Consider the following 27,972-nt stretch of genomic DNA (forward strand, 5'->3'; position numbering starts at 1 on the left):
TTCTGTTAATAAGGCCACACGCTGTATTATTTATGAAAGAGCTTTTATTTATTAGTTTAATAACCTTGAAATATTAAACCACGTTTTGAGCGTATATTAATATCATAATAGTATCATCTGTACATTTAAAACATAATAAAGCATGAAGATAATACATGCATAACAAATAAAAAAGAACCAACATCGCTATATTTTGTAGTTTTGTGACGAATATATCCATCTGATATATCAACATAATATCATCTTTAAAACGCTTATAACCGCTACAAATTATTCAGATGAAATAAAAATGAATGTGGCATAATTAAATTGTAGCCGGAAAACTTTCCTATCATTATTAGTAGTTTAGATACAGATTCGAAATATCGCAAGAATTAACAAAAGTTCATAATTTGAATTTGCCTAATGTAAAGTTGTGAAATTTTGGCTTGTAAAAGTTATTTTAAATAACCACTTAAATTCCGACTATCTATGGGTAGTAAAGCGGAGACAGACGGCAAATAATGTTGAGCATGTTTTAAGAATACACTAACACTTGTATGAAATGCAGAGAAACTATTCTGACATCATTATAACAGTAAACTTAACAGCGACAATAAAAAAATAATATGTTTGAAATTTTTTCTTCTAAAACGGATGAATCTCCAATGTAAACTTGCAGTGAAATTCAAGAAAATTTACTAATTTCCGTATGCAGTGTATAATATTACTTCAAATTATACATTTAATGCTTCTAAATAAAAAATATATAACAGTGAAAGAAAACAAATAAACATCATGTTCAGAAAATAAAACGTCATAAGCCGAAAGAAACGTAAATAAGTTTAAAGAAAGCAATGCGTACACAATTCCGTTTTTTTCGTATTTCATCTTGTGAATGGAAAGTAAAATCCAAAATTATTTTTAGTTCAGGCTGATAAAAAAAACTTATCAACTCTATATTTTGTAAATGAATTTCAGATATTTTGTAAAAGAAGTATAGCAATTTGTAAATGATAAATAATCATTTTTTTAATATATTCCCATGTTTTACATTGGATGTTTTGTGTTCGCGCGTTTGCTACTTGCAGGGCAACATGTTTACGGGCTTCGATTTGCCCACACGTTGGTCAAAGATGAAATAATCGGGGCTCAAGCTTTTCCCTAACATGTGATTTCAATATTACTTGATCTCAGCAGTAAACATTGTTAAAATAGGAAAGAGTACTTAATGAAATAAATCGACTAATATAGAATGCGATTCATAAAAACATGAAATTCATCTATCATTTCAATGAAAAATAATTGTAAATTTAACAATAGTTAAAAGTATTTCGTAATGTTTTCAATCGCTCTCTAACCAAGTCCAGATATCCCTAATTTAGTTCAGTAGAAGCAACGAATTTATAGCGAAATTCTTATTTTCGAGATATGTCATGATTAAACCAAGTTTGATTATTTGGTCAAATATTCATTTACTACACCGAAATGCAATACTATCAGGATATTTATTTGCACCTGTATTTTTCATCAAAACATTGGGTAAGGGAAAATATGTATAAATTACTATAGAAGACAAGAAAAAGTTAATAATAATGATATAAGGAAGTAGACATGATAGTCGGAAAAGTTGAAATGAAAAGAAAACGAAATTTAAGACGACTTCGTTGAAAATTTTTTACAAAAATGAACTGACTGAATTATAAGATGTCTTGAGCCAAGTTTAATAATATGAAACTCATCAATAATTCTAACGAGCAGTTAAATGCTGAAATTTAGCACAACTCATTACATGAATAGTGAAAAGTTATTGTTGCGGGTTTAGCTCTTGCCGAATTGATTTCAACTTGGATGATAAGAAACGTAGAAAAATCGCCGTTGTTTAAAAACAATATTTCAAGAAGGCACACGAGAGATATAGCACAAAAATTTGCATAATAAAAATCTAAAGCAGTTTTTTATGTCCTTTTGCTTCAGTTTGAAATAAACTGTGTAAAACAATACACTCTCGCCCGCAGGTCATGATGGGTTGATTTGTGTTTTTATTTGCGGTACAAATACCCCATATATTCTCCACGCCGCTTATGCTTTTCAAGACAAGCACAGTCGACTTCGCCATTTCTCTAAAAGTATATTTAACCTTAAAATAACCAGTCTAAACCGGATCTGTCCGGTACTTCTATTGATACATTACAGTAATCGGTTGCATCATTGTGGTGGGATCTATTATCGACAGAGGCATTGACATTGACATAGGTACGGTGGGTGACGGGGTAGATACTGGAACGTATGTTGCGGATGGAGCCGGGGCAGCTCCGTTCGTCATAGAAGGGGGTGAAGACTGAGATCCACGTACATTTGACAACGGTGCTGCGGCGTACATGCCCTGAAAAAGATTTTTTTTATGATGAATACTTAAAACAAATACCCAACTGCCGAAATTCGGTTATAACTTGTTGGATTAAATGAGTATAATCAATGCCCAGAAATTGATTTAAAGTTTTTTTTACCATACTGTGAATTTCATTGCTTTGTGTTTAAACTTCTTTTAAAGGGAAATTGCAGAGATAAAACGACAGTATTTGAACTTGCGTTCATTTTTTAAAATGAAATAATGGGAAATTTCATTTTTCAATTTGAATCGATTTGTTTTATTTAATTAGCACAATGAAACTTTTCCAGATACCAGTCGAAAGAAAAGACTGAATTGTGTCAAGAATAAATTAGCTGTTCTGAATGAAAACTTGAGAAAAAAAGAAAGATTTCTTTTTTCACAGACTTTATACAATTTTGATCAAGCTTGGAGGTGATTGTGTAATTTCTATAGCGACTTTGTTTCAAGTACACTAAAAGTCCCAACCTTTTATAAGGAACATAATTAGAGTAATAATGACAAGAAAAGAATCGGCGGGTTATTATAATAACACAAATCCCAGACTGATTTTTGTTGCGCATTCGGCCATTGAATTATCAAAATACTAAACTTTTATATTTTGTATAATAAATTATTGTGCAATTAAATATATATACAAGCTATTTTTGAAAGTCAAATCAAGTCAAATTTTCAATATAAACGGGAAAACAAAGAGCAATCGATATACAGACAACAAAGGGCCAAGAAATTTGTAAAGTAAATTTGAATGTTCCACTCAGAAGAAACTCGAAAACTGAATTATAAATTTGGTCATAGATCATTAATATAGACAAGGTGGCATATTTGCCTTAAATGACCGGATTATAAGAATCTTACGATAATATTCTATTTGATAAAATGTTTACGAAAAAACGATCAATTCATTTTCATTTACTAAAATACTTGTTCGGCCCTTTAAATTCTTTTATTGACAGATCCTCTTATCAGAAAGGCAAACAATATTTAGGTGTTTTGAGCTGCAGTAAGTATATTAAAAGTATGTTTGCATAAGCGTGTCTATATGCTTGTATTACCACCTAATATACGGGACGAAGGTCGTAGTAATTGCATGTCGCATCGCAAAAGATTATTTGAGAAAAAGATATTCGCTGACTGAACAAAGAGAAATTTGTTTGCTTAAATCTTGAAAAGAATTTTGTGATCAGCACCGGGAGATTTTTTACGGACATCGTGGAAAGCGCCGTCGTCGTCAGTGACGACTCATCACATACTTAAAATATTGAAAAGGAAAGGAAAGATCGCCAAGAACAGAATTTCTCGAACTTACGAGCTACGCATGACCCGTGCTTAACGCTTAATTTTGAAAATAGTGAAATGGTTCAGACTGTACGTATAATGATATACATTGGTAACTTTAATTTGATCAATAATCCTATCGCATTGAACACGTCTTATATAAAATATATTGATGTTATCATACATACCGAAATCTAACAGGCATTAATAATATAACTACTTTAAAAGTGTTTTATTGCAATTTTGTAACAGCACGAGGCTAAGAATGAGTGGATGATCATATGGACTCTTTTTTAATATGACCTCTTTGTCAGACTTTCACTCCCACATAGTATACACATACCGAAATGTATTGACGTAAGCGTTTTGCATTCAATTATCAACGAGGTCGCTGACTATGTTTGTACAATGCATTTATGTGCAGAATTTTAGTTACTCATTCACCATTATGCAACGGGTACTGACAGTACCATGGAGATAAAAAAAAACTGCAAACAAATAATATTTGCCACTGTCGAAATTTTGAACTACCGTGATGGCGGTATCGATGCTGCGCAATTATATAAACAGACACGGTACGTATAAGCCACGCACCATATTATGAAGTGAACAATTGTACTCAAAAAGTTTCGGCCTCCAGTTCGACAACACTGACAACATGATATATCATAGTTCTCGTTTACATGTACGCCTGTTAAACGTCTAGGTATTTCTAATTAAACCTTCCTTGTAAAAGGATGTATACGAACAAATTAACTAAATACCTGGTAAGCTCCGGTCTGTGGAATCACCGCTGTAAATGGGACAACAGAAGTTTGATTTGGATCTGGTTGGACGACTAATTGCGATAAAACATATTCAGCAGCATACGACTTTGCTTCATCTATCGTTGTACAGAGTTTATTCGGCTGAAAACAAAAACGAGGTAGATTAAGGATTGTTATGTACCATTTCTATAGATGTATGTGTATTTCTATTCAAGACTTTGATGTAGTAATAAATGGCAACATTTTGATCCTGAAGGTCTATATTTAAATGTCGAAAAATCCATTTTGCCCATTTGTTTCTAGGATTTTGAACAAAAATCATTTTTGCCTGCCATGATTACAAACGCTCAACAACCGACATTGCATTGTCAAGGTGATGGAATTGAAATAGCTTTCACCGCTCTAATCTGCTGGTGTATATACCAGCTATTATAAAGCAGTGCAAATTGAAAAAACGCCTTGAATACGATGAATTTACTCATATATCTATACCTGAAAATATGGCTGGTGTGGGTATAATGTCGCCAGGGCTGGAATTGAAACTTTATACACATAGAGTTGTCTGCCTTCTGGTCCTTGAGTTGTCATTAGTTGATACGTTGGAATGCCTAGCATCTGTTTTTGGCATAAATCTTCTAAAATTGCAACCGCTTGTGGGATCGCTGAACCCGTGACGGGTGGAGGAGCCACCAACGTTTGTTGAGGCGCTATGGCACTAATTGTCTGCGGAGCACATGCCGCTGCATAAGCTGCTGCCACGGCCGCGGCGTTTTGTTGCTGAGCACCAATGTTTTGAACGGGCTTATATAACGCCAAGGAGCCTGGTGCGGCAGCAGTTGGTGGAAGCATTTGTCCTGATGGACTTAGTTCTATAATATTGCCGTTAATATCAACAACCCTTTCCCCGGGATTATTTTTTGCATAGTAACGCCCGTATGTTGCTTTTCCTGCGCTGTAACCAAGATAACTGCTCCTGTTAGCAGTTCCCCTCCCGCGACCTCCCCTTAAGGCCCCACCCCGTGTTGGGTAAATACCCCTAGTGTTGGTTGTGAGATTGTATTGACCAAGTGGATAATATGCCATATCTGGTTGGTATACACCAGCCATGGTTTGTGGATAAACGACCATGCCCCCTTGGGTCATGACAGGTTGGACCTAAAATAATAGAATAATATTAGTGAGAAATACATAACAGAAAGCAAAAAAAAAAGTTTCTGTACCAAATACTATATCTAATCTTTTTAAAATCCTATATAAATGAGGCGGCCATTCTTTCAGTGATACTGATATCTTATTCGCATAAAGGCCACTTCGAATGAACATAAATGAGCTATCTTACCAGCGTCGAGGCAACGGAAGGCTGAGCCTCAACAGTGGTGCCCGGAGTCGCTCCCAATACTTTGGCTCCGACCTTTGCCAGTCTGTTGTAATCACTTTTGTCGACCGGTTTAGCGAGAGTAACTTCGATTTCTGTTCCGTCAATTTTAGTTGCATTTAGTTTATTCATCGCATTCATGCAAGCTTCTCGATTTGAAAAATGAACAAAAGCATAGTCGCGTATTTTCTTAACCCTTTCCACTGTTCCGGGGTGAAATTGACTGAAAACTTTCTGCAATGAGAACATAGAGTCAGTTACATTTTGTCAACAAACGAAATTTCAGCCAAGTTGAACTCAGCCAACGGTTAATCCAATGTTTAGTTCAAACTTATTTGTTTACCTAATATTGCCTTACGTGGTATATATATTGTGTCAAATTTGTTGTAGATCATACCGATTCCCTGTTATTTGAAAAATATTCTTATTATTTTGATTTTTTCTAACAGTGAGTACTAAATCGATTTATCGAATGAATACATGACGACAACAGTCGGTGGTATTTTTGTATTTGATTTTCAAAATCGATTTTACAGGTTTGATTGTTAATAAAACAGATATCACTTCGTACCTCTAGTAAGCATGACGATGCAAATATTATATTTGACTGTCACCTGGTAACTCCTGGAACAAAAAAGTTTTATTATATTGTCCATACCTGTATGGTATCTTCTGTGGTATCTAGCATCAAGTTTCTGACGTAGAGAACTTTGACTTGGTCCATGATGTCCTGGTCCACTTCCTGTTCCGGTTCTGCCCAATCGACCGCGATTGGATGACCCCACAGTTGAATTCTTCCTGGTATTAACTTTCGTCTGGCCATGGCGGCGGCGCGGTGGCTGTCATATTCGACGAAAGCAAATCCACGGTTTTTAGACTTATCGGAAGCACTTGGATAAACAATAACGTCAACGACGCCCTCGGTTACTTTTGTCATTTCGGCATATATTTCGTCTTTCTTTTTGGTTTTGGGTATTCCCCCAACGAACAATCGGCAATTGTCGACGCTGTAGCAAACCCCCAATAGTCTTCCCTTTCGAATTTCGTAGTTATTAAGTTTTCGCACCGCCTCTTTTGCATCGGTTTTACAAGTATACATGACGAATGCATACCCGCGGTTTTTGCCGTCAAAGTCCATCATAAGTCGCATTTCGTACAACTTGCCGACAGTCTCAAACACGGGTACGAGTTCGTCTTCAAATACGTCACGTGGAATCTTGCCGACGAAAACTTCGCTTCCTCTCGGTGGCGATCTGTTGTTCCATCCGGGGGGTGGCCCACCGTACTTTCGTTGTCCATTCTCTTGAAGCATGTTATACCCAGTACGTTTCATTAGTGCTCTGAGTGCCGCTTCGTTTGGTGCACCAGCAATTCCCTCCACTCCATTAGTGCCGATTTCAGAATTAGGCATTTCCGCACCGACACCATTCATTTTAGGCGCGCTCTGTTCCAAAATTAAATCTTCGGCAGTCATCCTAATAGGAGAAATAAATAAAAGGTCAAAAATTAAATATTTTTAAATATAATTCAAGAACAATTCCTGATTGAAACATGACTTGCTATATCGGTCAATTCTTTTTTCTACACCTTGTCTATCGGGAAATAATTCAGATAATTATAAACCACGTTAAAATTATCAAGCACTAAGAGATACCAAGTACTAATAGCAGACGTAAGATTTGATGCATAGCCCCAATTTCTCTACAAACTTACGCCATGGGCTAGATATATCAACATAGCAAACTAAATGTATATATATCAGAAACTACACATACTATACTGGGGATTCGTACTCTGTATACAATGTATAAATGCCGTAAATGCATAATGTTGAAGATTGCCATAGACAGAGATATGGTATTTGATTATACTATTAGATCAAAAATTCAAATCTATATTTTTACGAATCAAAAGTTTTCAAACAAGCACGCTCTCTAATTCGATTATAATTTGCTTGAATCGGAATTAAAATCAGGGGGTATAAACATAATATTTTATTAGTCTGAAAATCATGTAAATCTGGAATCAATTTTTTCATACGAATAGATAATACGAAATTCCTAGAAATATTTGAACGATTAACCAAAGAATCCACGACGCAAGCGCGGGGTACAGTCACATGACGTAATTTAATTAAGCGGGTGTTCATTAATTGCGCGAAAACGACCGGGAACAGATTATTAGCCAACAGAAAATATCGTTATAACGTCAGCTATGCTGAAACTAAACCTGAATATCTATCATCTTGATTGACAAGAATAATGGTCTGTTATTGGCGGTGCATGGTGAGTTCTTTTTATTGTCTATTTTACTCTCGTGCTACTCTACAACTTGCCAAAAGTTAGTTTATCGCCCTGAACCCATTGCTACATTAACGCTACACGTGGACCTTCTGGTCTAATGACTCTTCCATGTATGCGAGTCGCAGTGGCGGACGTTGCACTCGTGCAGAGTTGCATTGTTGCAAAATCCGTAGTGAGCTGTGCCGTTTGTCACTTTTATGCTATTATCACTAATGTAAGCATTAAAGTTGAATTAAATCGGAGAAGGCAAACAAGCACGTCAGTTGGTACCTGTCGCAAGCTACCGGTACCCGTCCGGTTGCAAGTGAGTAAAAGTTAATTGTTAACTTTACGACTATCTGCATGGTTATACAAACACATTAAATGTTGCATTACGATGTCACCATTGTAACAAAATTAATGTATTTTCACATTGCTTTGCTTGGTCTTTCAGGCTCTAATGCCATAAATTGTTGGCCTTTCTGTAGTAATTGAGTACTCAGGTATAACTGAGATGAATATGCGCTGTAAAGGTACTGCCGAGCTAATGCATGTGCAATTACAATACCATACTCCCAATATATTTCTGTACTACACTGTCCTCATAACCCAAATTACGTTTTATGCGATATGATTCCATGCTATGTGCAATATACGCTTGAAAAATACTTGGAACAGTTTTATGCCCAATTATGTTTTTATCATACAATATCCTGTTTCATGATATCACTCAGCGCACCACATTTTCTTTGTGAATCAAGCTAGTAATTTATACTGCACGCAGCTTTTACTGTAAAATTCGAACCATTCGCTAAACGCGTCCATAACCATAATATTTGTTAAAGGAAACAAGCAAGTAAGTCTACTCTTTAAGAACAAAGCCTGTTGAATTTGTAATATATATTATACTTATATATTGTATGAACAAACTAATGTTGGAGTGAGTAATATGCCTTCGATTATATGTTAACGACATCGGTATCTCTTATTTACTGAACTTTATACTCAATGAATGCAAAATAACGATTTTAAGCAATGCTGCATATAGTATAGTATGCCACGCCTTGGCCGCACCCATTTTCAGCTCCCAGCTGAATTTACGACACAATCTCGCTTAAATGAAGATCTTCGATACTCTCATCACCTCACTTAGGTTCATCGAAGTCTCATCTTGGGCTCCTTCATAATTAGTCAGTAAAGCAGGAAAGCTGTCTTCAGAAAGTTGTTTATATAAATATCAGTAAATGATGAAAGCGAGCAAAGGAAACTCTCCCACATATTTCCGCCATGTATAGAGCCACCCACGACTCACTGTCAATAAGAGTGTACTTTTATATTGAAAGCTTTCGTTTTTCAGTTGATAGACCGCATAATTTAGGTTTAACAAAAAAGGGAAATAACTCTGCGAACTGCGGCTACTTTGCATTTCATGTATACGGTTTACAGACGGCTGTTGACACTTTTTGGGATACTATATTCAGTCATGGACTTTTTACAAAGAAGCAGATTTACAGTTTTCTAAGAAGAGTAACACAACATGAACCTTGGCACGTTTTTTCAATTGAACAAATATTTGATAACTTTATAGGTTGAATATGCGGACAAAAGACAGGTGCTAACGATCACCACTATGTCTATGAAACCAAAATGCACCTCTAACAATGAATGAATATATTCGGTGTCCGGATTGACCGATTACCTATTGATGTTTGCTAAATTGACTGAAGAGACTAAACCAAACTTTGCGCCGAACAAATGTAAATTCCTTCTTAAGTGCGCAACATCATATGTCCGTCCACTTTTACCTCATGAATACTGTTACACTACTCATCAACAGATGAACCCATTTCACTTTTACACGACATCGAAAATAAATTGCTCAATTTTATTACAACGTAGACTAACTTCTACATGCTGTTTAAAAACTATATACGGGAAACACTCTTTATCTAACATATATATCAAATAAGTAGCAAGCACATCATCGTTTTGGGATATTTTCAACATTTATCTTCCTCTGTTTCTGAAACTGCAGTATTTTCTATCATGTAACTTACAAATTTGAAATTTTCAGAGTTAGATGCAATATCATCAATATTGCAACTTATAATATGCATACCGTACACATACCGAAATCTCATGCGATGTATCATATTTAACCACGATGACGTCACACCTCGGAAAGGGGTGATTCTTTAAAAGTATGGACCGTTGACTAATTATGTCTTGAACCATGTACCAACTACATATCATACTTGGTCTAGTGTTCAAATCTTCGTAGGTTTATACGACATTTTGCGACTTTAGCAAAATTGAAAGTCCGTGTCACGCGCTACAGCTTCCGCTAATTCACGCAATATCCCGGTAAATAGCATGAGTTATTGAGCATACTGTCTAAGGTAATTTTATTTATTTTAACTTTATTCATGTCATAATACTGCGGCTGAGCTGTAAGGCTGGAGTATTGATGCACAAAACGGATGGTACGCGTCCGTTCGTTGAGCTATTATGGCGTGTTGCTCGGAATCATAATCGCGACAATCGTTGTTTGATTCACATTGTGACGTCACAAATATACTAATCGTGAGATGTACAAAGAGTCGCATATAATCTGCTACTAGTCTACAAATTGATACAACAAAAATTAGTTGGTTGGAATTTTCGTTGAAAAAAGTATGTTATTCGAAAACTAATTAATACCTTTATCCTATAATGTTTCGATCGTCTTCTAAAAATCCATTTTTGAATCAAATTTGCCACCTGTCTAAAACACACGTCGACTCGGTAACACAGCCCCACCTATATTCAGCAGTGAAAGCGGTCTACCATTGAATGAAAATATAAATTGTTTCCATGTCTCACAAGAAAAACCCACCAGACAATAAAAATACGTTATTTTTAATAAGATCCGAGAGCATATTAATCCCTAGTAACAAAGGTAGCATCGGAGATGTGCTGAAAGGATTCCACGAAGGACAAACTTTAGTACAATGATATTCGGGAGCGGCCGACCAGCGAATGACACAAACAGTGTTTTCGAGTTGAATAAATCTCAATTTAGCTTGATAAGTGACCGAATCGTGTTTTTGAAGCATGATTTATGTACCAAACGCGCCTAACCGCCGATAGCACGAATTTGCGGACGCTTTATCCAGTCGGCGAAGGAAAATATTTATATTGGGTATACGGTGTGAAATTGCATTCACTAAAATGACACCTATGTTTATCTAACCACGTGATTATGGAAGATGATGGAATGGGAGAAAGTGACTGCGAATGGTGACAGTAAAATTCGTTTATGGAATTCTTGCGCAATCCACAAGTGGGCGGTTCAGAGCACAGATTTCCATCGGCTATATTTACTGGCTATTACAATGGAGATCAATCATTATCTTATTTAATAAAATATCATTAAGTTAAGTTATTGGCTAAATAATGGGTGCTCCCGAAGTATGCGAACCAAGATGGCGGACATCGGAACGTAACATGGGTAACAGGTTAGGGTTAGGCGATAATTTTTTTCCAATTTTCCTTATTCTAGTCCTATTATCAGTTCGAAGACTAGCCAAGAGCCTCCCGTAGTATTTATACCTAAAATTATGGCCTAACCCTAACCTAGTACACATATTACATTCCGATGTCCGTCATCTTGGTTCGCATACTTCGGGAGCCCCAAATAATGTTTTTGGAATTACAGAAATTTAAAAATCTTTTTAAATAATCAAATATTGTAAAAAAAATTACAATTAGTTTTATTTATTCAATGATCAAATTGAATAGTAAGTAAAAATTACAAGTATTGAAAATAATGAATTTGTGGCGTATAACATCATTTGTAGACAATTCTTCACATAAATATTTATGTGTTCACTTTTCCTGACTCAGAAATCCGGATATGCCGAATCTCAGACAGACCGTCTGTACTAGGCATGAATATGACACCGACGCCGTCGAGTCACACAAAAATTTTTATGTCAAAAAAAAAGTTGCGCCAAAAATTTTTTTTTGTTTTTATGACGCTATTATATGTTCAATCGATCGACTGAAAGCCACCCATTGTTATTTTCGAAGGTAAACTTTCGCGTCGAATATAGAAAATGCAACGGACTATGACAAAAATAAATATACTTTTTTTTTGTTAAAAATGCTACAATAACTGTAATACAATAGCTGGCGAAAGATGTCAACGGGAACTATTTAAGCTTTCAAAAACTTCAACATACACAAACATTATCGTTACGAGAATAAATATTTCATGAAATACATATCATAAACAATAGATGTGTTTCTAATCTTATATCCGAACAAGGCCCGTATAAGCAAGGATATAAAAAGATTCTATTTTCGGAGGAATCGTTTTTTCTGATTTGAAGTGTCAAATCTAATCTCTAGTGCTTGGATTGTGCGATAAATAAACATGACGAGTTTATAAAATGCGATGCTAACGTAAAAAGCGAGTCTGCCGTTAACATAACATCATCACCCTCCATTATGAAATATTTCTCAGTTTATTATACATTACCTGATTAACGTTCATAAACATTAGTCGACGTATTTGCGCTTGTTCGCGGGCGTACACTTAACTTGGTTCCATTTGATTTTCCACGTCTTTCATATTCAATCTGTTTGGGTTTGGTTGGAGTTCATAACGTACGTCATGCGCATTTGTCAACAATAACAATTCCATTTTGAGCTTCGACTAACTATGGACATTATTGGACAATATCGGACATTTTGACTATACCGTGTTCTTGCGGTTTGACATTTAGAAAACCATAAATTCCATGCTTATGAATAACAATTGGAACGCGAAATTCACGCTTTTTAAACTGCGATAAAAACTTTACTTGTGGCGGGACGATGGATTACAAAAGATGCGTACAAAAAGTGATAATTTTACAAATAATGTTCATAAGCCTATAAAAATCCTTATCAGTAAAATTCCATGCCATCATTTTTTATTCGTGAGTCGTGTATACAGTCATATTACGAATCAAGACTCATTGTATATTGAATTCTAGCGCATTCAAAATATATATATTTACTGCATAGGCACGGTTACTTCGAAAAAAATCGGCTTGGGAAACAATAGCCAAAGTTCAAGATATGTTATTATTATTATTGGCTTAACATAATTGGCTTATGGATAAAATAATCGATTGTCATTTCATTGCCTGGTGACGTCATGAATAACTCAACTTTGCGAACCTTTACTTTGTATTCTTAAATAGGTAAAATTATACAAGCAAGTTTTAGTAAAATTTTAATAAGTGATGTTACATTTACAATCACTTCCGCCATTTCACACTTAAAAATTTTGGAAATTTGGGAAGCAATTATTCTCGTTTTTCTTGCATTTTACCACACCAGAACAAGACCACAAGATTCGATTTTTGAGATTTGTGTTCTTCATTTATTACTGCACCGAGTGGTCATAAAGTGACAAGAAAGGTGTGTTCGATCGCGTTTAATAACAAACAAATCTTGCTCACAAAGCACCAATGCAGAAATCACTCTCATTTCGACAGCATAAATAATGCAACAACTGACGAGTCAGGTATATTGCGTCAACTTCAATCAATAGTTTTTGTTATGGAAGGAAGACTTTTATTCATCGAGACAGATGTTTAACGCATGGACCATGGGTGATTATCTCATATACCTGCTTGGATTGTGTTAAACTTAAAACAATTCCGCCATTGTCACTAATTTATTCAATCTTCCGCAACCTTTACATATCAGGGTTGGCCAAGCAGCCAAATTTAACATTTGAACTTGGAACTTAGCATCTTAAACAAAGAGGTAATTAACTTATTACAATACTTATTGTTTGAACGAGCATGAAGCCAAAATCTGTATACAGTATATATTAAAATTTGCTATAGTTCATGAAAGACTCGCAATAAGTTATTCACAAATAAGTTCATATTCTACTGCATGGATGATTTCGCAAACAATGTGATAGAAATATATATACTCCCAACACTGCATTGTGAGACGAAGTAATTAATTAAAATGTCACAGCGTGTTGAATATTAGCATAAACAGGCGACTGAAAACCTTAAAAAAATACAAATATTTTGTATCGGAGGCCGAATATAACTTTCATGTAAACCCCGTGACCTGAAATTTAAACCAAATGTTTAGCGAATCATCTTCCGGCATAGGGGCAAAGGTCAAATAAATTATATTACAAACAATGGATATAAAATTTGTCGATTCGAATATGGAGTTCAAGTAAAATAAGATGATAAAGATAGCTAATTAATGTTTACGGATATAACGATAACAATAATTTGTTTATTTACAACATCTCAAGATCGCGTGTATACTATGAGTTTTTTTGTGGTAATTACGACAAAATCCGACCTTCACAACCATTAATCGGAAAATCCGCTCAAGTTAGGTATTTGTTGTCTGGTTTACAATAGATTTACATCGTGAAATTTGAACTTATAAATGGCAGAACATGGTCATATCAAAGATAATCATTTTTATCAGTAAATCTATGTTAAATTTTTCTAATATTTATCCCCAAAATTGTGAATAAAATTTTTCCCTCAACACTTTGAAAGTTTGCGCGTAAGATAAATTGCGCCCTTTATCATCAGAACAAACTTGGACAAGATCGATATGTACAAAAGCAATGCAGTTTTTTGAAGTACCAGAAAACAATATCGTCTTGCCTTAAGCAATATGTACAACAAAATGCTTGTTTTCTCATTTTTATCGACTATATTATTGAGATAAAAACGTTGATTAGTAACCGTTTATCCAACACAAATTCAAGTCACTTCACACGTATGAAACGATAAAATAAATAATAACATTATTACAAATAAACAATCATGAAGATAAGAAATTGTTCGACAAATAATGATCACTTTATTAAAACGAAACTTTCATTAAAAATTGCAATTTTAGGAATCAATTTTAATTTTAAGCTAATATTAAAAAATCTCAAATCACATTTTATAATTCATCATAATATAATGAATCAATAGGAACTGTACTCCATTCTTGGTAAACCAATACTGTATCTTATTTGTCAATTTTTGCTATCTTCAAATCTAATCATTTCTGGCATATTCAGTTTTATTTTATATTGCACAAAAACTCATATCTATTGTAATCAAATCGTCATTCAGATAAGAAATGTTCTGGTATCATTTCTTTGTATTTTGCTTTTTTTGTCTACAAATTATTCGATTGTGCAAGAAAACTGACGATCTTTATCAAATTTTACAAAGTAAAATATGGTAATTTGTCATGCATATACATGATGTGTCAATGTCAGTTATGATATACAAAATTTGGTTGTACCTACAACCATAAATTTTAATTAATCGCTATCTTCTAATATAAATTACGATTAATTGTTTGTAATCTGCCGTGAGTAGCCAAATCATAACTTTCACTATATTTTGTTATGCTCACCATCATCCAACAATCTTCTCCTTTATTATAGATATAAATAGAGACATATGAAATACAAATACAAATGTACTTTAAACAATGAATGGTCATGAAATTGGATATTTAACATGTAATATTAGCGGACGATGTCGTCCAATCTACTCAAAAAGTTGAATACTGTCCCAAAATATAACCAGAGTGGCTGCTTACTAGAACAAGTCTACAGCCTTACGAATACAATATAATGGCCTTCTGGTACAAGGCAAAAGTGCATGCCCCTTGTTTGTCCAGTTATCAAAGAAAGGTATCATCTGACTCAAAGTTCAACGAATTTAAAAATTTGTTGCTGTCAGTAATTTTATGATTATAGCAGTCTGGTTCAGGGCATTTGAAGCTTCATCACTTAGTCGCATAAATTGGGCCACCACTTCCAAATAGACGACAATGTATCAAACTTTTTTTCAGCTTTTTTTACTAGTTTTCATAAACATCATAGAGTAATGCCTTGTTGGAGACTACAAATTCGTAACTTAGAAGTATTTTGTATATTTATCTATTCGACTCCATTTTTAATAGCAAAATAAAAAGGACTTACAATTGTTCTTTATATCTTTCAACGTCTCTTACACAAGACATTTTGACAGGCGGTGGATGTTCCCCATTCCAATCTAGTTTCCGTTTACTGGTCCCCTGAGCTGGGACATTGTTGGGTATGAACAAACCCCCTTCCATAAAAGTTGCCGGAATTGAATGGGCAGGCAACATTGGGCAAATTAGTCATATATGCCGTCTTTCAAAGTAAAAGTCAGTACGCTAAAAGCTCATAGGTCATTGCCAATGTTCATAAATTGTTATTGCTGTTTTGAAAACATAACACGTTTAAAAATATTCAGTAAAACTATCTAATTTTGACAGCTAGCAACTCTTATATATAACCGTAAATCGCAGACCTAATAAAACATTATACGACAAGAAAAAATTGATGTATTTTACTTTGTTTTAGCAAATGGGTAATAGGTTCTTAAATTTCAAATCCACGTGCTGGTCACTGATACCTTGGTGTCCGATTTCAATGTAAAAATATTGTTACAAAAATTTATTTCACCATCTGTTCAAACTTGTGCCAAGCATAAACTGATTTAACTATATATTCTACATATATGACAACGTTGATACTTATGTTCTCGGTGGAAATGAGCAATATATTGTTACAATGTTGGTAGCGACTAGCGATGAATTTTAATCCATTATGCATATGTTTGTAGACGATTTATTTTGTATTTTTAACATTTTAAAACAAATAACGGACATAGAACAAATATACTGTTGAACTGTTGTAACAAGCAGCATCTTAATTGATTTAAATGGTTACAGAATTAATTGAGAGGTGAACCCGAGAAATCGAGCTCGCAATGAAATATATTACAGCCAAACCAAATGTCACAATCGGCTAGAGTTGTTGAAGTACTTTTCTCTCCGAGTTTCCATCAATATCATTTATTTCTCATCCTTAATATTTAATCCTCTATTTGATTTTTTCGATCATTTCTGATTATAATTTTACAATTTAGATATTTTAAAATTGAAATAAGCTCCTATTTTTCCGCTGTCCAATTTCTCTTAATATTACGTAACTAAACTGCCAGGTATCTACATCGCCTGAAACTGGTTCCTCAAACAGCCGAAATAAACTTTCACACAAAGCGATTTACAACACGTCTGTTAGTAACGGTCTTTGACCATCTGTGCATATATCGTGTACCATTGTATATCAGCATCTCTATTTGCCTATTGCAATACTGTTAGAAATACCCAACACTTTTACTTGTAATTTTAAATAATTCACGTTCCTTGTATACTGGCTAATATAGTCCAACTTTTTGTGACATATTACACAACAGACATTTTTCACTAGACTAAAACTGAAATGTCATACCGAAAAAATACAGGTAATTTTGCATTTTATTTTAATAGCAACTCAGATTCGGTATGAATTTGATACATACATTCAGTGAGTCACCTCACGGAACCTGCATTGCCCGCTTGCGACTCAAATGCATTGAATGTACTGATAGAAACTGAAAGGACGTTACAACATTCATGTGAAATGGCATCAAAAGGGAATGTGCAGTAACATTAAGATATTGTGGACGATCGAACTTATTTTACTATCACGACACACACTATTAAAGATAACAAGTTGTGAATTTTGGGTTTTTAATGTCAGGTACTATTTACTACAGTTCGAGATCGGCCAAAAACCTGTGACATTTCATTTTAGTTTACTTTATTCCAATCAAAATTGTTCTGTGTTTTTGCTTCACCCTGTATATTATCTCCGATTCACTCAAGAGATGCCTGTCCGCTGTTGCTAGGTCCTTCCAATCACGGAATCCCCTTTCTTCAAAGTTACTTCTCTAAAGCCTGGCCCTGCTTGACCGAAAAATGCTGTTCTTGCTCTCTAGATTTTGATTTAATTTACTGAGGATTGCAAAAATTCATATGACTGTTTATTTGAATTTCTAGTATCAACTAAAAAGATGAAAGCGTGATTTACTTTTCGAATAGTAGTACAGATACGTATAGTCGTATACGACCATTTTCATATCAGATGTGACTAAAGTGCAGTACTAAAACTAACAGGTTATTGTATGTGATATAAACAGAGAAAAACTGAGTCTAAATGCATTTTATCAACAAACCACATAAAACGCAATTCGCTTGGGGCGTCCATTTGATTTTTGTTAAAGTATTTGATATTTTCGACTCAAAACTCAATTAAACGACAGATTATCACTTTATTATTTACATTATTTTGTTTGCCAATTCGACTACGGTGAGCATTGATATTGTTTCGAGTTTACGCTCTATACGTAGCTTTTTCAAAAAGGTTAAAAGTTAATTATAATAAAAGAAATGAGGTGATATGACTGAACAGTAACACTGTGGATAAATATGAATTTAATTTGCCTTTTTGTTCAACCAGATAATTTGTTTCATAATGCTCGTAAGTGAACAAGACTTGGTGATCTATTATGACTTCGGATAGATATAAAGCGCACAGGAAACGGCGACTATGAGTAGATTCAGTCCTATTCATGGCTAAACACTTAGATCACCAAAATGTTATCTCGAACAAAACACTAACCTGATAATATAGCATTGTGAATGTGTGAAAATATACTCAATCTATTAGTAAATTTTGATTTCACGAGAAAGGTGAAATACAGATAGTTCAATAATTCTAACACTTCTAAATATTTCTCAAGTTTAACATATTTTAGATGCTTTCACGTAATATTGTCCATGATCGCTTTAATCTTGTTTAAACTAGATCTAAATCTATCTAAAATCATATCTATCGTACATAATTCTTTACTTCCAAGTACTAAACGTTACCACCAATCTGGGATAGAGCTCAGCTCACTATACACGATGACTTGAAGGAAATCCGGACTTGCACATTCTACTATTGTCTACCATCAGTTGCCCTGTCCTGCGTACAATGATTCCAATCTTAGAAGTCATACGATGCAGTATCATATTCTTGTGTTTTGAAAGGGTTGAATCATCTATTTTTGCTCGATCGTACATGGACGTTTATAGAACACCATTTTAAGTACGAATTACAATCGGTTTGTGTATGTTGGATTGATCAAGTTTGAGTTTCGAATCAATTAATACCAATTAATTGCAATATCACGCGTTAACGGTATTCCTATTTTCTTAATATTATTCTATTATAAGATATTACTTATATGAACTCCCTCAATAGAATTTTTGATTTAAGGATGTTCTATAAATAAAGACGAAACGCTGACACTTCATATCTTTCCAGTATCCATCCTCGAGTATACATTTTATTTAAACCAATCAAATATGCCTTGCCAATTTTTATATGGCGATTCAATTAAATCGGGCCAGAATCATTCGAGAAAACAATCTGTTTTAGCATTTTATCTATTTCAGTATAATGTAGCATAAGAAGGTTTTTACCACCCTAACCAAGAACTTCGTTTTCACGATTTTCAGAAAAATAAAAATAGCTGTATTTTAACTAACAGATGGTAGACAAATACCATTACAATAATGTGCATTTGAAAATTCGACATAGGGGAAACACACTGTTGCGGTTTGCTCCAAAGTTTAAACTCAAAAAGCGAGGTTTTCGACTCATACAAGCCAGTTCGTAGGTTAACAGCCACAATCAAATACCGAAAAATTGGCTTTTAATAAAACACACGGTCCTAACGAAAGCCTATAATATATAAGATGAATTCGTCGATAAAAACACAGCACCACCCACTGAGTCGCGTTCAATGCTACGTTATTATTCGATATATATATTCATAGCAAATCAATTTCCTCTTTCCAATATATTCATCCATTCATTATTTGTGGGCATGCCCTATATATTTCGATTTCGTCAAATCATCAATCGTGCGGGGGAGCCAATATATAAAAATAGCGTTCGTTATGATGCATTTATATGAATTTGCGCTTTTTAAAAATTTGAAGTGAAAGATAATTGCTTCTTATGGTAAGCACTATCACTAATAAAATTATTAAAATAATCGAATATGAAGCGTATACAAATATTCATGGCCCACACTCAGCTGAATGTATTTCCATCTATTTGAGTGACTCAGGGAACCGACCTTTTACATTTTTTTTTAAATAGCATACAGTTATGAGGAAGTGAACCCGATTTCACATATTGATATAATTTGAGCTTCAGTTTCAATTGTTTTAGAATTGCGTAAACATTTCAAACCTAAATTTACTGACGGATAGCTGACTACAGTTCTATATATCCTAAATTCTATAGGTCGATAGACTTGCTATTTCGAACAAACTTATTTTTTTTTATATATTGAATGGAAACAATGACGGGAAATCGAGAATTTTAACAGATTTAAGGTTGAAAAACGCTTAGCATTTAACTAAAATAGCGATCTAACTAACAAACCTAACGAATCTATAAACGGGCGGATAGACCACGTCCGTTCAAAGGGCTTGGCTTATGAAAAGAATAAATAGACTCGCATTTATTAAGGAAACTTGCTTCAACAGGGTCACGCGCTCTCACTCAGAAATAGACTCACCTCTGAACAAAATTACGCATGGCCAATAAAATGTAAAAAGCTATTAAAATTATTTGAATGTTGGTGCATTACACGCCAGTAAATGTGGGCTGATGCGAGACTTGAAACAGTTCATGATGATCAGCAAAACAGCTACGTTATGGTAAACTCCACATACCTGGGGTTCTCGAAAATTTATTCAAATGTCAAACTTTCGGTATTTTTGCAGTAAACGAATGGGCGTTTGGAGCCACCGACTGAAATGCGTTCTTCATGTGTCGAATAGAAAAACTTGTTGCTTTAGCCCAAAATGTGCAAGAATTTAGCAAAATTTATTAGCTCCCGGAATTCACAATTACTTTCTCGACTAATTTTATACGCCAGTGGCTTGTTTGTTTACATATTTTGGGTTTCACCGGTCGTGGGAAACGGTGGTTTTAGGCAACAGAATAGAAGTCTACAAATACCGCAATCTTATAATCAGTTTTTACTGCAACGAAGTATCGTCTCTTGCGCAACACGTTGCGAAAAGTTGAGCAAAGCAAGGCATCCAAGAAATATACAACGCGATTGCGCTGTCTTCGTTCATGAGTTTCATCCAGCCAGGCCAACCAAAGACCGACGACAGTATTTTCAATTGCGACATGCGACTCTAAATTCAATTAAAATATTGTAAAAAAGTAAAAGAACTACCAAAACGAATTGAAGTCAATAAATATTCAGATTTCAATATACTGTACTAATGATTGGGAAATACAATATTACGAAAAAATATTACCGTGACACCACAGAGAATGATAAATAATGGACCTCCCAATTTTGAATTTGGAGATATTGCCAAACTGTAATAATAATGTTAGAATTCTATGGTTGTAAAAATGCTAAGCAAAACGCTGACTTCAATTTCGAATGAATGACGCTAACTAAACTATAACTGCATGCCTAGTATATCGGGCGCATGGAATTTTCGTGTTTTTCACGTCAAGTTCAGGCAGGCTTTTTGTTCTGGAAAATCGATTTCTAATATCCACTACCAGTACTTCGACAGTGTGATGAAATTCGGCTCAGAGCGGCTTGCATCTCATTTAATACCGAACAAAAATATTTTCTGCGTACATTAAAGCGCCGTGAAAGAGGTCATCTTTGATAAACGCAAAGCATTCGAAGTTCAAGTCTGTTCGCTCTGCTTCGATTGTTCTGAATTGGGTTTCATTTCGCCCCCATGAATAAGTACTTCTACACTTAACCCAGTCTTGAATTTAAAATCCCAGAAATTTCTTCTTTCAATTTAAAACTGAGAAATACAAGGTTACTTAATACAGATCAATCTATTCGATTAACTTTGTATCAAGTATCATGCTTGATGAAACATGACCCAATATTGCACGTTCGTTCTTCATAACCCTCATTTGTTTGATGGATGGGGCTGAGTTGTTAGGTGATACATACGAAATGTGAACTAGATAACCCTTAATAAGCCTTCGACATACCCAGGCCATACATGTACACGATCACCAAAAACCTATTATAAACTGAGATAATTTTGTTAAATTTATAAGTTGATTCTCCTTTTATAGAAGTTAGTATAAAACTTTAAAATGAGTGACAATGTTGTACTCTTAAACAGTTAGTTTAATTATATCAACAAATAGGTATATTGCTTCTAGAAAAGCATGCGTAAAAAACTAAAGTGGAACGTTACTTTTAATTAGATTAAAAAGTGCAGGCGCACAATACTTAGGGGAAGCTTGTTTTATTCACTTAGACTCTAATCCGAGGCACTCTACCGTAACAAAATATAGCAGAAAGACGGCTCTATAGTCTGACTACTTCGTAATTGATAAACCCACACAATCGAGAGTATCGAACATGCCAATCCTAAATTTAAGCGAGGATACGATAATACTCGCATTTGTGGAAAGGCAGCTTAACTTTATATTTATTTCACAAATTCTTTGGAAATTGCTCTTTTCTATTGGATATTTACCAAAAAATTGTTGGCTTCTGGCTACATTTATAATATCTTATTCGTATCTGATTTGTTTGATTTAGCAATAAATATATAATATTATTATAACATTTTTATAAAATTAACTTCCGTTAATAAAATTTCAATTTCAATTTTTTTTTTACCTTTATTATAAGAGCACATTTTCGGTCATTTGTAGTCATACTAAGAACCATTCCGTACCTCTATCCTACCATAAAATTCTGATACACATAACTGATTCGATGATTTCTGAACCCCACATCTGTATATTGCCTCTACTGTCACACAATCAAGTGATAAATGCTTGCGTCTACAGGTGTTATATCGTGCTCTCTGTAACTAATCAAATTTATGTTTTATTATCTAATTATTATTTCGCATCCGTATCGAATGAGTGCAAATATCATCGATTTGAAATTAAAATAAATTAAAATAAAATCTCTCCCCAAGCTTCTTGTCGGTAGAAAGAATGATGTATGTACAGGGTTCATATTTTAATGTCCATACCTGACGTAACTCAGAAACTGTACTCTTTTTCTAAGCTCAATTTTTAGCGAAATAAATCCCCGAGTAAAACCAACAATTTTTAGGTCTTAACCTTGTCATAAATTGCGCAATTTTTTGCTGACAAACATTCTGCGACCCCATAAATTTCCACAAATCTTCTCTAACCTCTGTTCGTGACAAACGAAGCGAGGACACTACTATTATTGTTGTTATACCTCATATGATTTGGCGACGCATCACGAACGAAAGTTATTGTAGGTCTCGAGAGTCAAGATTGACTTAAAACAAAAATTTAGGTATGAACATATGGTAGATTTTAACTATACAGCTCAGATTATCACTCTTTTAAGCTTGATACCAACGTTACACAAGAACTAAAAATACAATTCAATTTTATCCCGTATCGAGCTAGAACGATACATTTGTTGACTTGACATTCTCTCGCCAACAAAAACCCAGGAACGCGACTGTCGTAGCCGTTCACCGCGCCAGAAGAGTTAATAAAAACACGCTGGTTGCTCTGTTCGCATTGTACGATTCGGCAGCCGTTTTCACGTCGCCCTGGCAATGGTATTTACGTTTTAACATACTCCTTTAGAAATTGTGTTTTCTCAAATCTGTGTCGATGTATATAGATTAATTCTACGAAAAGAACGTACTACGTAAATAATGCCATAATAAAGACCGCTTTATGAGGTTCTTTTGTTACATTTAAATGTCCGTTATCTGGTTGTGATATTACGATATTATATCGTAAAGTAACATTATTATGAAATCATATTCAATCTTATGATATTAATATATTTTTATCGAATCTAATAAAAGATTATTAAATCCTGATTCCATTTCAAAACTATCTTCCTGTTCAAAAATTGAAAAAATCGTACGTTTAAAACTTCCGAAAATGGTTTTGACTAATGACTGGTTATATTTAACGCCTGTCTAAACGACATTATAAATTTATCTTAAAAACAGCGAAGCTGGGTTTTGAACTCCTTTTTGTAATACAGCGCGTCGTGATAATTGTATGCTTTCTCTTTCTGAATGTTACATTTTCATCCAAAAAATAGAAAATTGAAAGGTACAAAGACACAATTGGGCTGATAAAATCACAATGTGGCGATAATTTACAAAAACATTGGATTTCAATTCATAATCCACACCTGCGAAGTATTTACGACAATCTTTGATTTTTATCTATTTTTTGAAATTATTTTTGGTCACCATATTAAAATCTTCCAGAATTGTTAGCAGTATTTTCAAGTAAATCAACTGTTTTGCGACTATCAATACCGCATTGTTGACGTACATATTAACTAATCAAAGCATTCCGGAACCATCCATACTTATAAACGTACCAGATTTTACATCTCGTCTGAATCTTTTCTTAGAACTGTCATTCACAATATACTTGTAATTCTATTGTTCAGCGATGCAATTTGGTCTATTGCCATTCAAATTCAGGTCGATGAAGCTCTAACATAATTATTTGGCCTCGGAAAATAAATTACGTAATCAGAGAAACGAATTTTCCTCGCGTTAACGCGCAGAACAAAAAACCTTTGCTCGTAATTCCTTTTGTATAAATTTATCCAGAACGGGTTGCCGGTCGATATCTCGCAAACACAATTTGTCTCCGTCCTTCAGATTTGTTTTATTCAATAAAATTCAAATAAAACTATTATCCTACCTTGTTTTATTTACTTCCATGTCACGAAGACCCAGCTTGAAACTTTTTCTATTTGTTCAATTTTATTATATTTACAATTTTTGCATAATTTCGCAAAGAATAAAAATACAATTTCTCAACAAATATCTTTCAATGTACAAAACATTTACCCAAATTTCACGGCGAATTTCACAGCTTTTCGTGGAAATGAAGCGTGCCGTTCATCTACTTCATAAAATAATAAAATCAATCATCAGCTATTTTATTTAACTTATCTTATATCTTGAACCATTTCTGACCATTCTTCAGTCAAGTTTGACAGAACGTTTTCAAACTTGCTCGATACAACCTACAGACAAACAACGCAAGTCCTAGAATTGAAACATACTTTCAAATCCACAAATATTGCTATTTATTCAATTTTATTTCAACAAAGCGAGCCCTATCAATACCAATCACAGTTCACACTTCGCGCTCCCGTCCACCAAAAATGTGATCGAATACGTCGAGGAGACGGGATTCCGTTCGTAATGGTCAAATCATAAATGAAGGATGGACCCTTAATCTTAAAATAAATAGTAATTATGCGTAAATTGTGGGATATGCTAAATTTAGTCGACAAACTCAATCACACGTCGAAATTACGTTGACGCATGCTGCGTGATTTATCGATGATAGAGTAGAGAAAATCTCCAAAAACAGGGTAAAGGGTCAACAGCGCCACCAGGTGTTGGTTTATGACATTGCGTATTATTATTTTGTTTCATCGAAGTACCATTCAAATTACACTCTAGTTAAAAAATTCTCAGAATATATCAGTCAAAAACTAGATTTTTTTATCATATTCATTTTTTACTTCGAAGGACTACATATTTTATTGAAAGGATTTGATTAGTATTGGTCTTCAGGCTTGCGTCACAATACGCAGTCGACCACGGCTGCTATCAAGATACGACAGTTGCGAGAGCTTTCTCGGGCGTCATACTCATATCTCGTCTTTCGCTTTCGCAGAAATGCATTAAAGCGCAACCGTGGTTCAATGTTAAATAATTCTATTTTACGCATAGCGTTACCATGACTTAGTCTACCTACGTACGTGCATAGTCACCCCTATTTAACATGAATAAAAAGATGCAAAGTCTTGCCTTCATGCAAAACTTACTTTCAAATATGTGTTAATATAAATAATAGCATCAAGATCAGCATGATAGTATGTTGAAACAATAAAGCATTGCTTATTCAGTTTGGCACAAAAGTACAATGACTAACTGCGGTAGCCAACGCGGCATATATATATAGAAACTTGTTGACTGGTCAATCAAATTAAAATTGCAAAACTTGGAGGAATTATACACGTAGCAGACTTCTAGCGACATCTTCCACCTTTAAGAAATGGAAATGTGAAATCTAGGTGCAGAGAAAAGCAAGTGTTTTACAGAAATAACAACAAGTTCGAAAAGCGACCCGTAAGTACATATCGTGTCCATAGTGTTAGGCAGTAACAGCCATTATTGCCCGATGATGTTCTGTGCATGTAGTAACGTGCCGGTAGGAAAGCTACTGAGGTTTAAAATTTTAAGAATTTATCATTCTACCACTCTTTGTCCAGTTTTACAACTCTGACTGTGACTAGGATTATCCCTATCCTATTTTCACAAATATCAATCCCTTTTTATCTTCATATTCAAACTAAATCAGCGTGAAAGAATCAAGTTGTTGTGATATTTACAAATGACATTGATGCTGTTGTAGTTTTTCGCCTGACTGGCTTAAGCCATTATAAGTATGCTGTTAAATGCGTGAGTGTATATCGGCCTCAGATTATTGTTTTTGACTCATGTTAGAAGGTTTAAACAAAGTACTTCTGAAATAGTATTTAATGGACGCTTATCATCAATTTTGCTGTTTTCTGCGTTTGAATCTGAATAAGATGAGCATATATCGCCCCAATGTAAATTCGTTGGACTGGAATTCCGGGCATTTGCTTAAAATGAATTACTTCAAGGAATAACCTTTTGACTCGTCCACAAATTCTGGACACTTACAATTTACTTTACAATAGTATCGAATTCCCAGAGGAGCGGGGATTTCAAATTCAAGTGCCGTAACGTTTTCACTTTTTTCGCTTTACGTCTTCAGGGCATTTCTCTCGTCCATATTTGGGCATGACAGTGTCTAATCATGGACATGTGTATGCTATTAAAAATAAAATCTAGTGGAATTTACAAGAAATTAAATATTATGAACAAAGATTTTTCAAGTATGTTATATCAATAAAACGTGCTTTTCTTCTCCGATATTGACATGACTACTTATTGCTTGGAATCTGTCCTGAACCACTCATGCGTGACCACGGTTGTTTTTAAACGGGACGCGCGAACCCTTGACTATAAAACCACTTCAAGATGATATTTTAAAACGTATAAAGTTACATTCGGAAAGACATTTTCGGATCAATTTTCAAAAAAAATTATTATTTTCTTCTTGGTTTGGGATCAGATTGATGGAAATACAAAGTGGGTTCACCGACCACCCACCATTTGAATCGGCGTAGATGGGTTAGTTCAATATATATGTTAAAACATTAGGATAACATATTGGCCTAACTTACCCAATTTATGAAAAAACCTTGCAAAGTGTGGATAGTAATATACCACCAAATTAAAACCTATGTGTGCACAAGATTAAACGTTTGCACACAATAATGAGGTACGTCTAAAGTACATTATTTTACAAAATTTTATTTGGTTGTGTTCATTTTGAATATGTTCTCAATCTAAAATCATCTAGGCTGTTTATCATAAATATCTTTACTTTAGGCCGTTGTCTAACTTAGTAATGGTTTTGTATAATATTTTTACAAGGGTGTCTAACCCAGAAGATCAAACATATATATTATATATCTTTATCAAACCAACAACACCGACTACTCCTCGCGCACTGGAAGCAACTATCGCAACATAAGACGAACTTCTTCTGAGCCTCGTAGCAAAATGTTGAGTCTAGATTTCAAGGAAAGATACTTCCTTCTTTGTACTTTTCTAATGCCGTAAATTTGGTAATGCGAAATAATTTCATTTTATAAACTGAATATAAAAGAATAAATTACTGACCTTAATTTTTAGGAAGTGCCAACAGTCGTCCTTCAATCTTTTTCTTTGTCTCCTTTTATTAATTTATGTGTTATTTAATTAGTTATCTGAAGAAGAATTTTTTTTATAGTATACAGGTTT

At 34.3% G+C, this 27,972-nt stretch overlaps 1 protein-coding gene across 4 annotated transcripts; it reads right to left on the reverse strand.

Moving 5' to 3' along the window:
• Positions 1–26: 26 nt before the first annotated feature.
• LOC120332546 (putative RNA-binding protein 46) lies at positions 27–27,938 on the reverse strand. Of its 4 annotated transcripts, none has more exons than XM_039399813.2 (6): positions 27,853–27,938; positions 6,450–7,266; positions 5,756–6,025; positions 4,909–5,571; positions 4,414–4,557; positions 27–2,365 (listed from the first exon to the last, which is right to left on the reverse strand). In XM_039399813.2, the coding sequence occupies exons 2-6, from the start codon at positions 7,263–7,265 to the stop codon at positions 2,159–2,161; spliced, it is 2,100 nt and encodes a 699-aa protein (XP_039255747.2). In that variant the 5' UTR covers position 7,266; positions 27,853–27,938; the 3' UTR covers positions 27–2,158. The 4 variants fall into 4 exon arrangements, with proteins under 4 accessions (XP_039255747.2, XP_039255746.2, XP_077975253.1 ...); XM_039399812.2 differs by lacking the exon at positions 27,853–27,938 and adding an exon at positions 16,085–16,359; XM_078119127.1 differs by lacking the exon at positions 27,853–27,938 and adding an exon at positions 15,511–15,537.
• Between the last annotated feature and the right edge of the window lie 34 nt (positions 27,939–27,972).

This window comes from Styela clava, chromosome 13, assembly GCF_964204865.1.
Source record: "Styela clava chromosome 13, kaStyClav1.hap1.2, whole genome shotgun sequence".
In the NCBI taxonomy this organism is placed as follows: Eukaryota; Metazoa; Chordata; class Ascidiacea; order Stolidobranchia; family Styelidae; genus Styela; species Styela clava.

Bases quoted from the DNA above. Each gene is read 5' to 3' on its own strand.
- LOC120332546 (XM_039399812.2), bottom strand. From the start codon at position 16,254: ATGTTGCCTGCCCATTCAATTCCGGCAACTTTTATGGAAGGGGGTTTG. The intron at 6,026-6,449 runs GTATGGACAATA...TTCTCATTGCAG, and splicing joins CCACAGAAGATACCATACAG to AAAGTTTTCAGTCAATTTCA. The intron at 5,572-5,755 runs GTAAGATAGCTC...CTATTATTTTAG, and splicing joins CTTCCGTTGCCTCGACGCTG to GTCCAACCTGTCATGACCCA.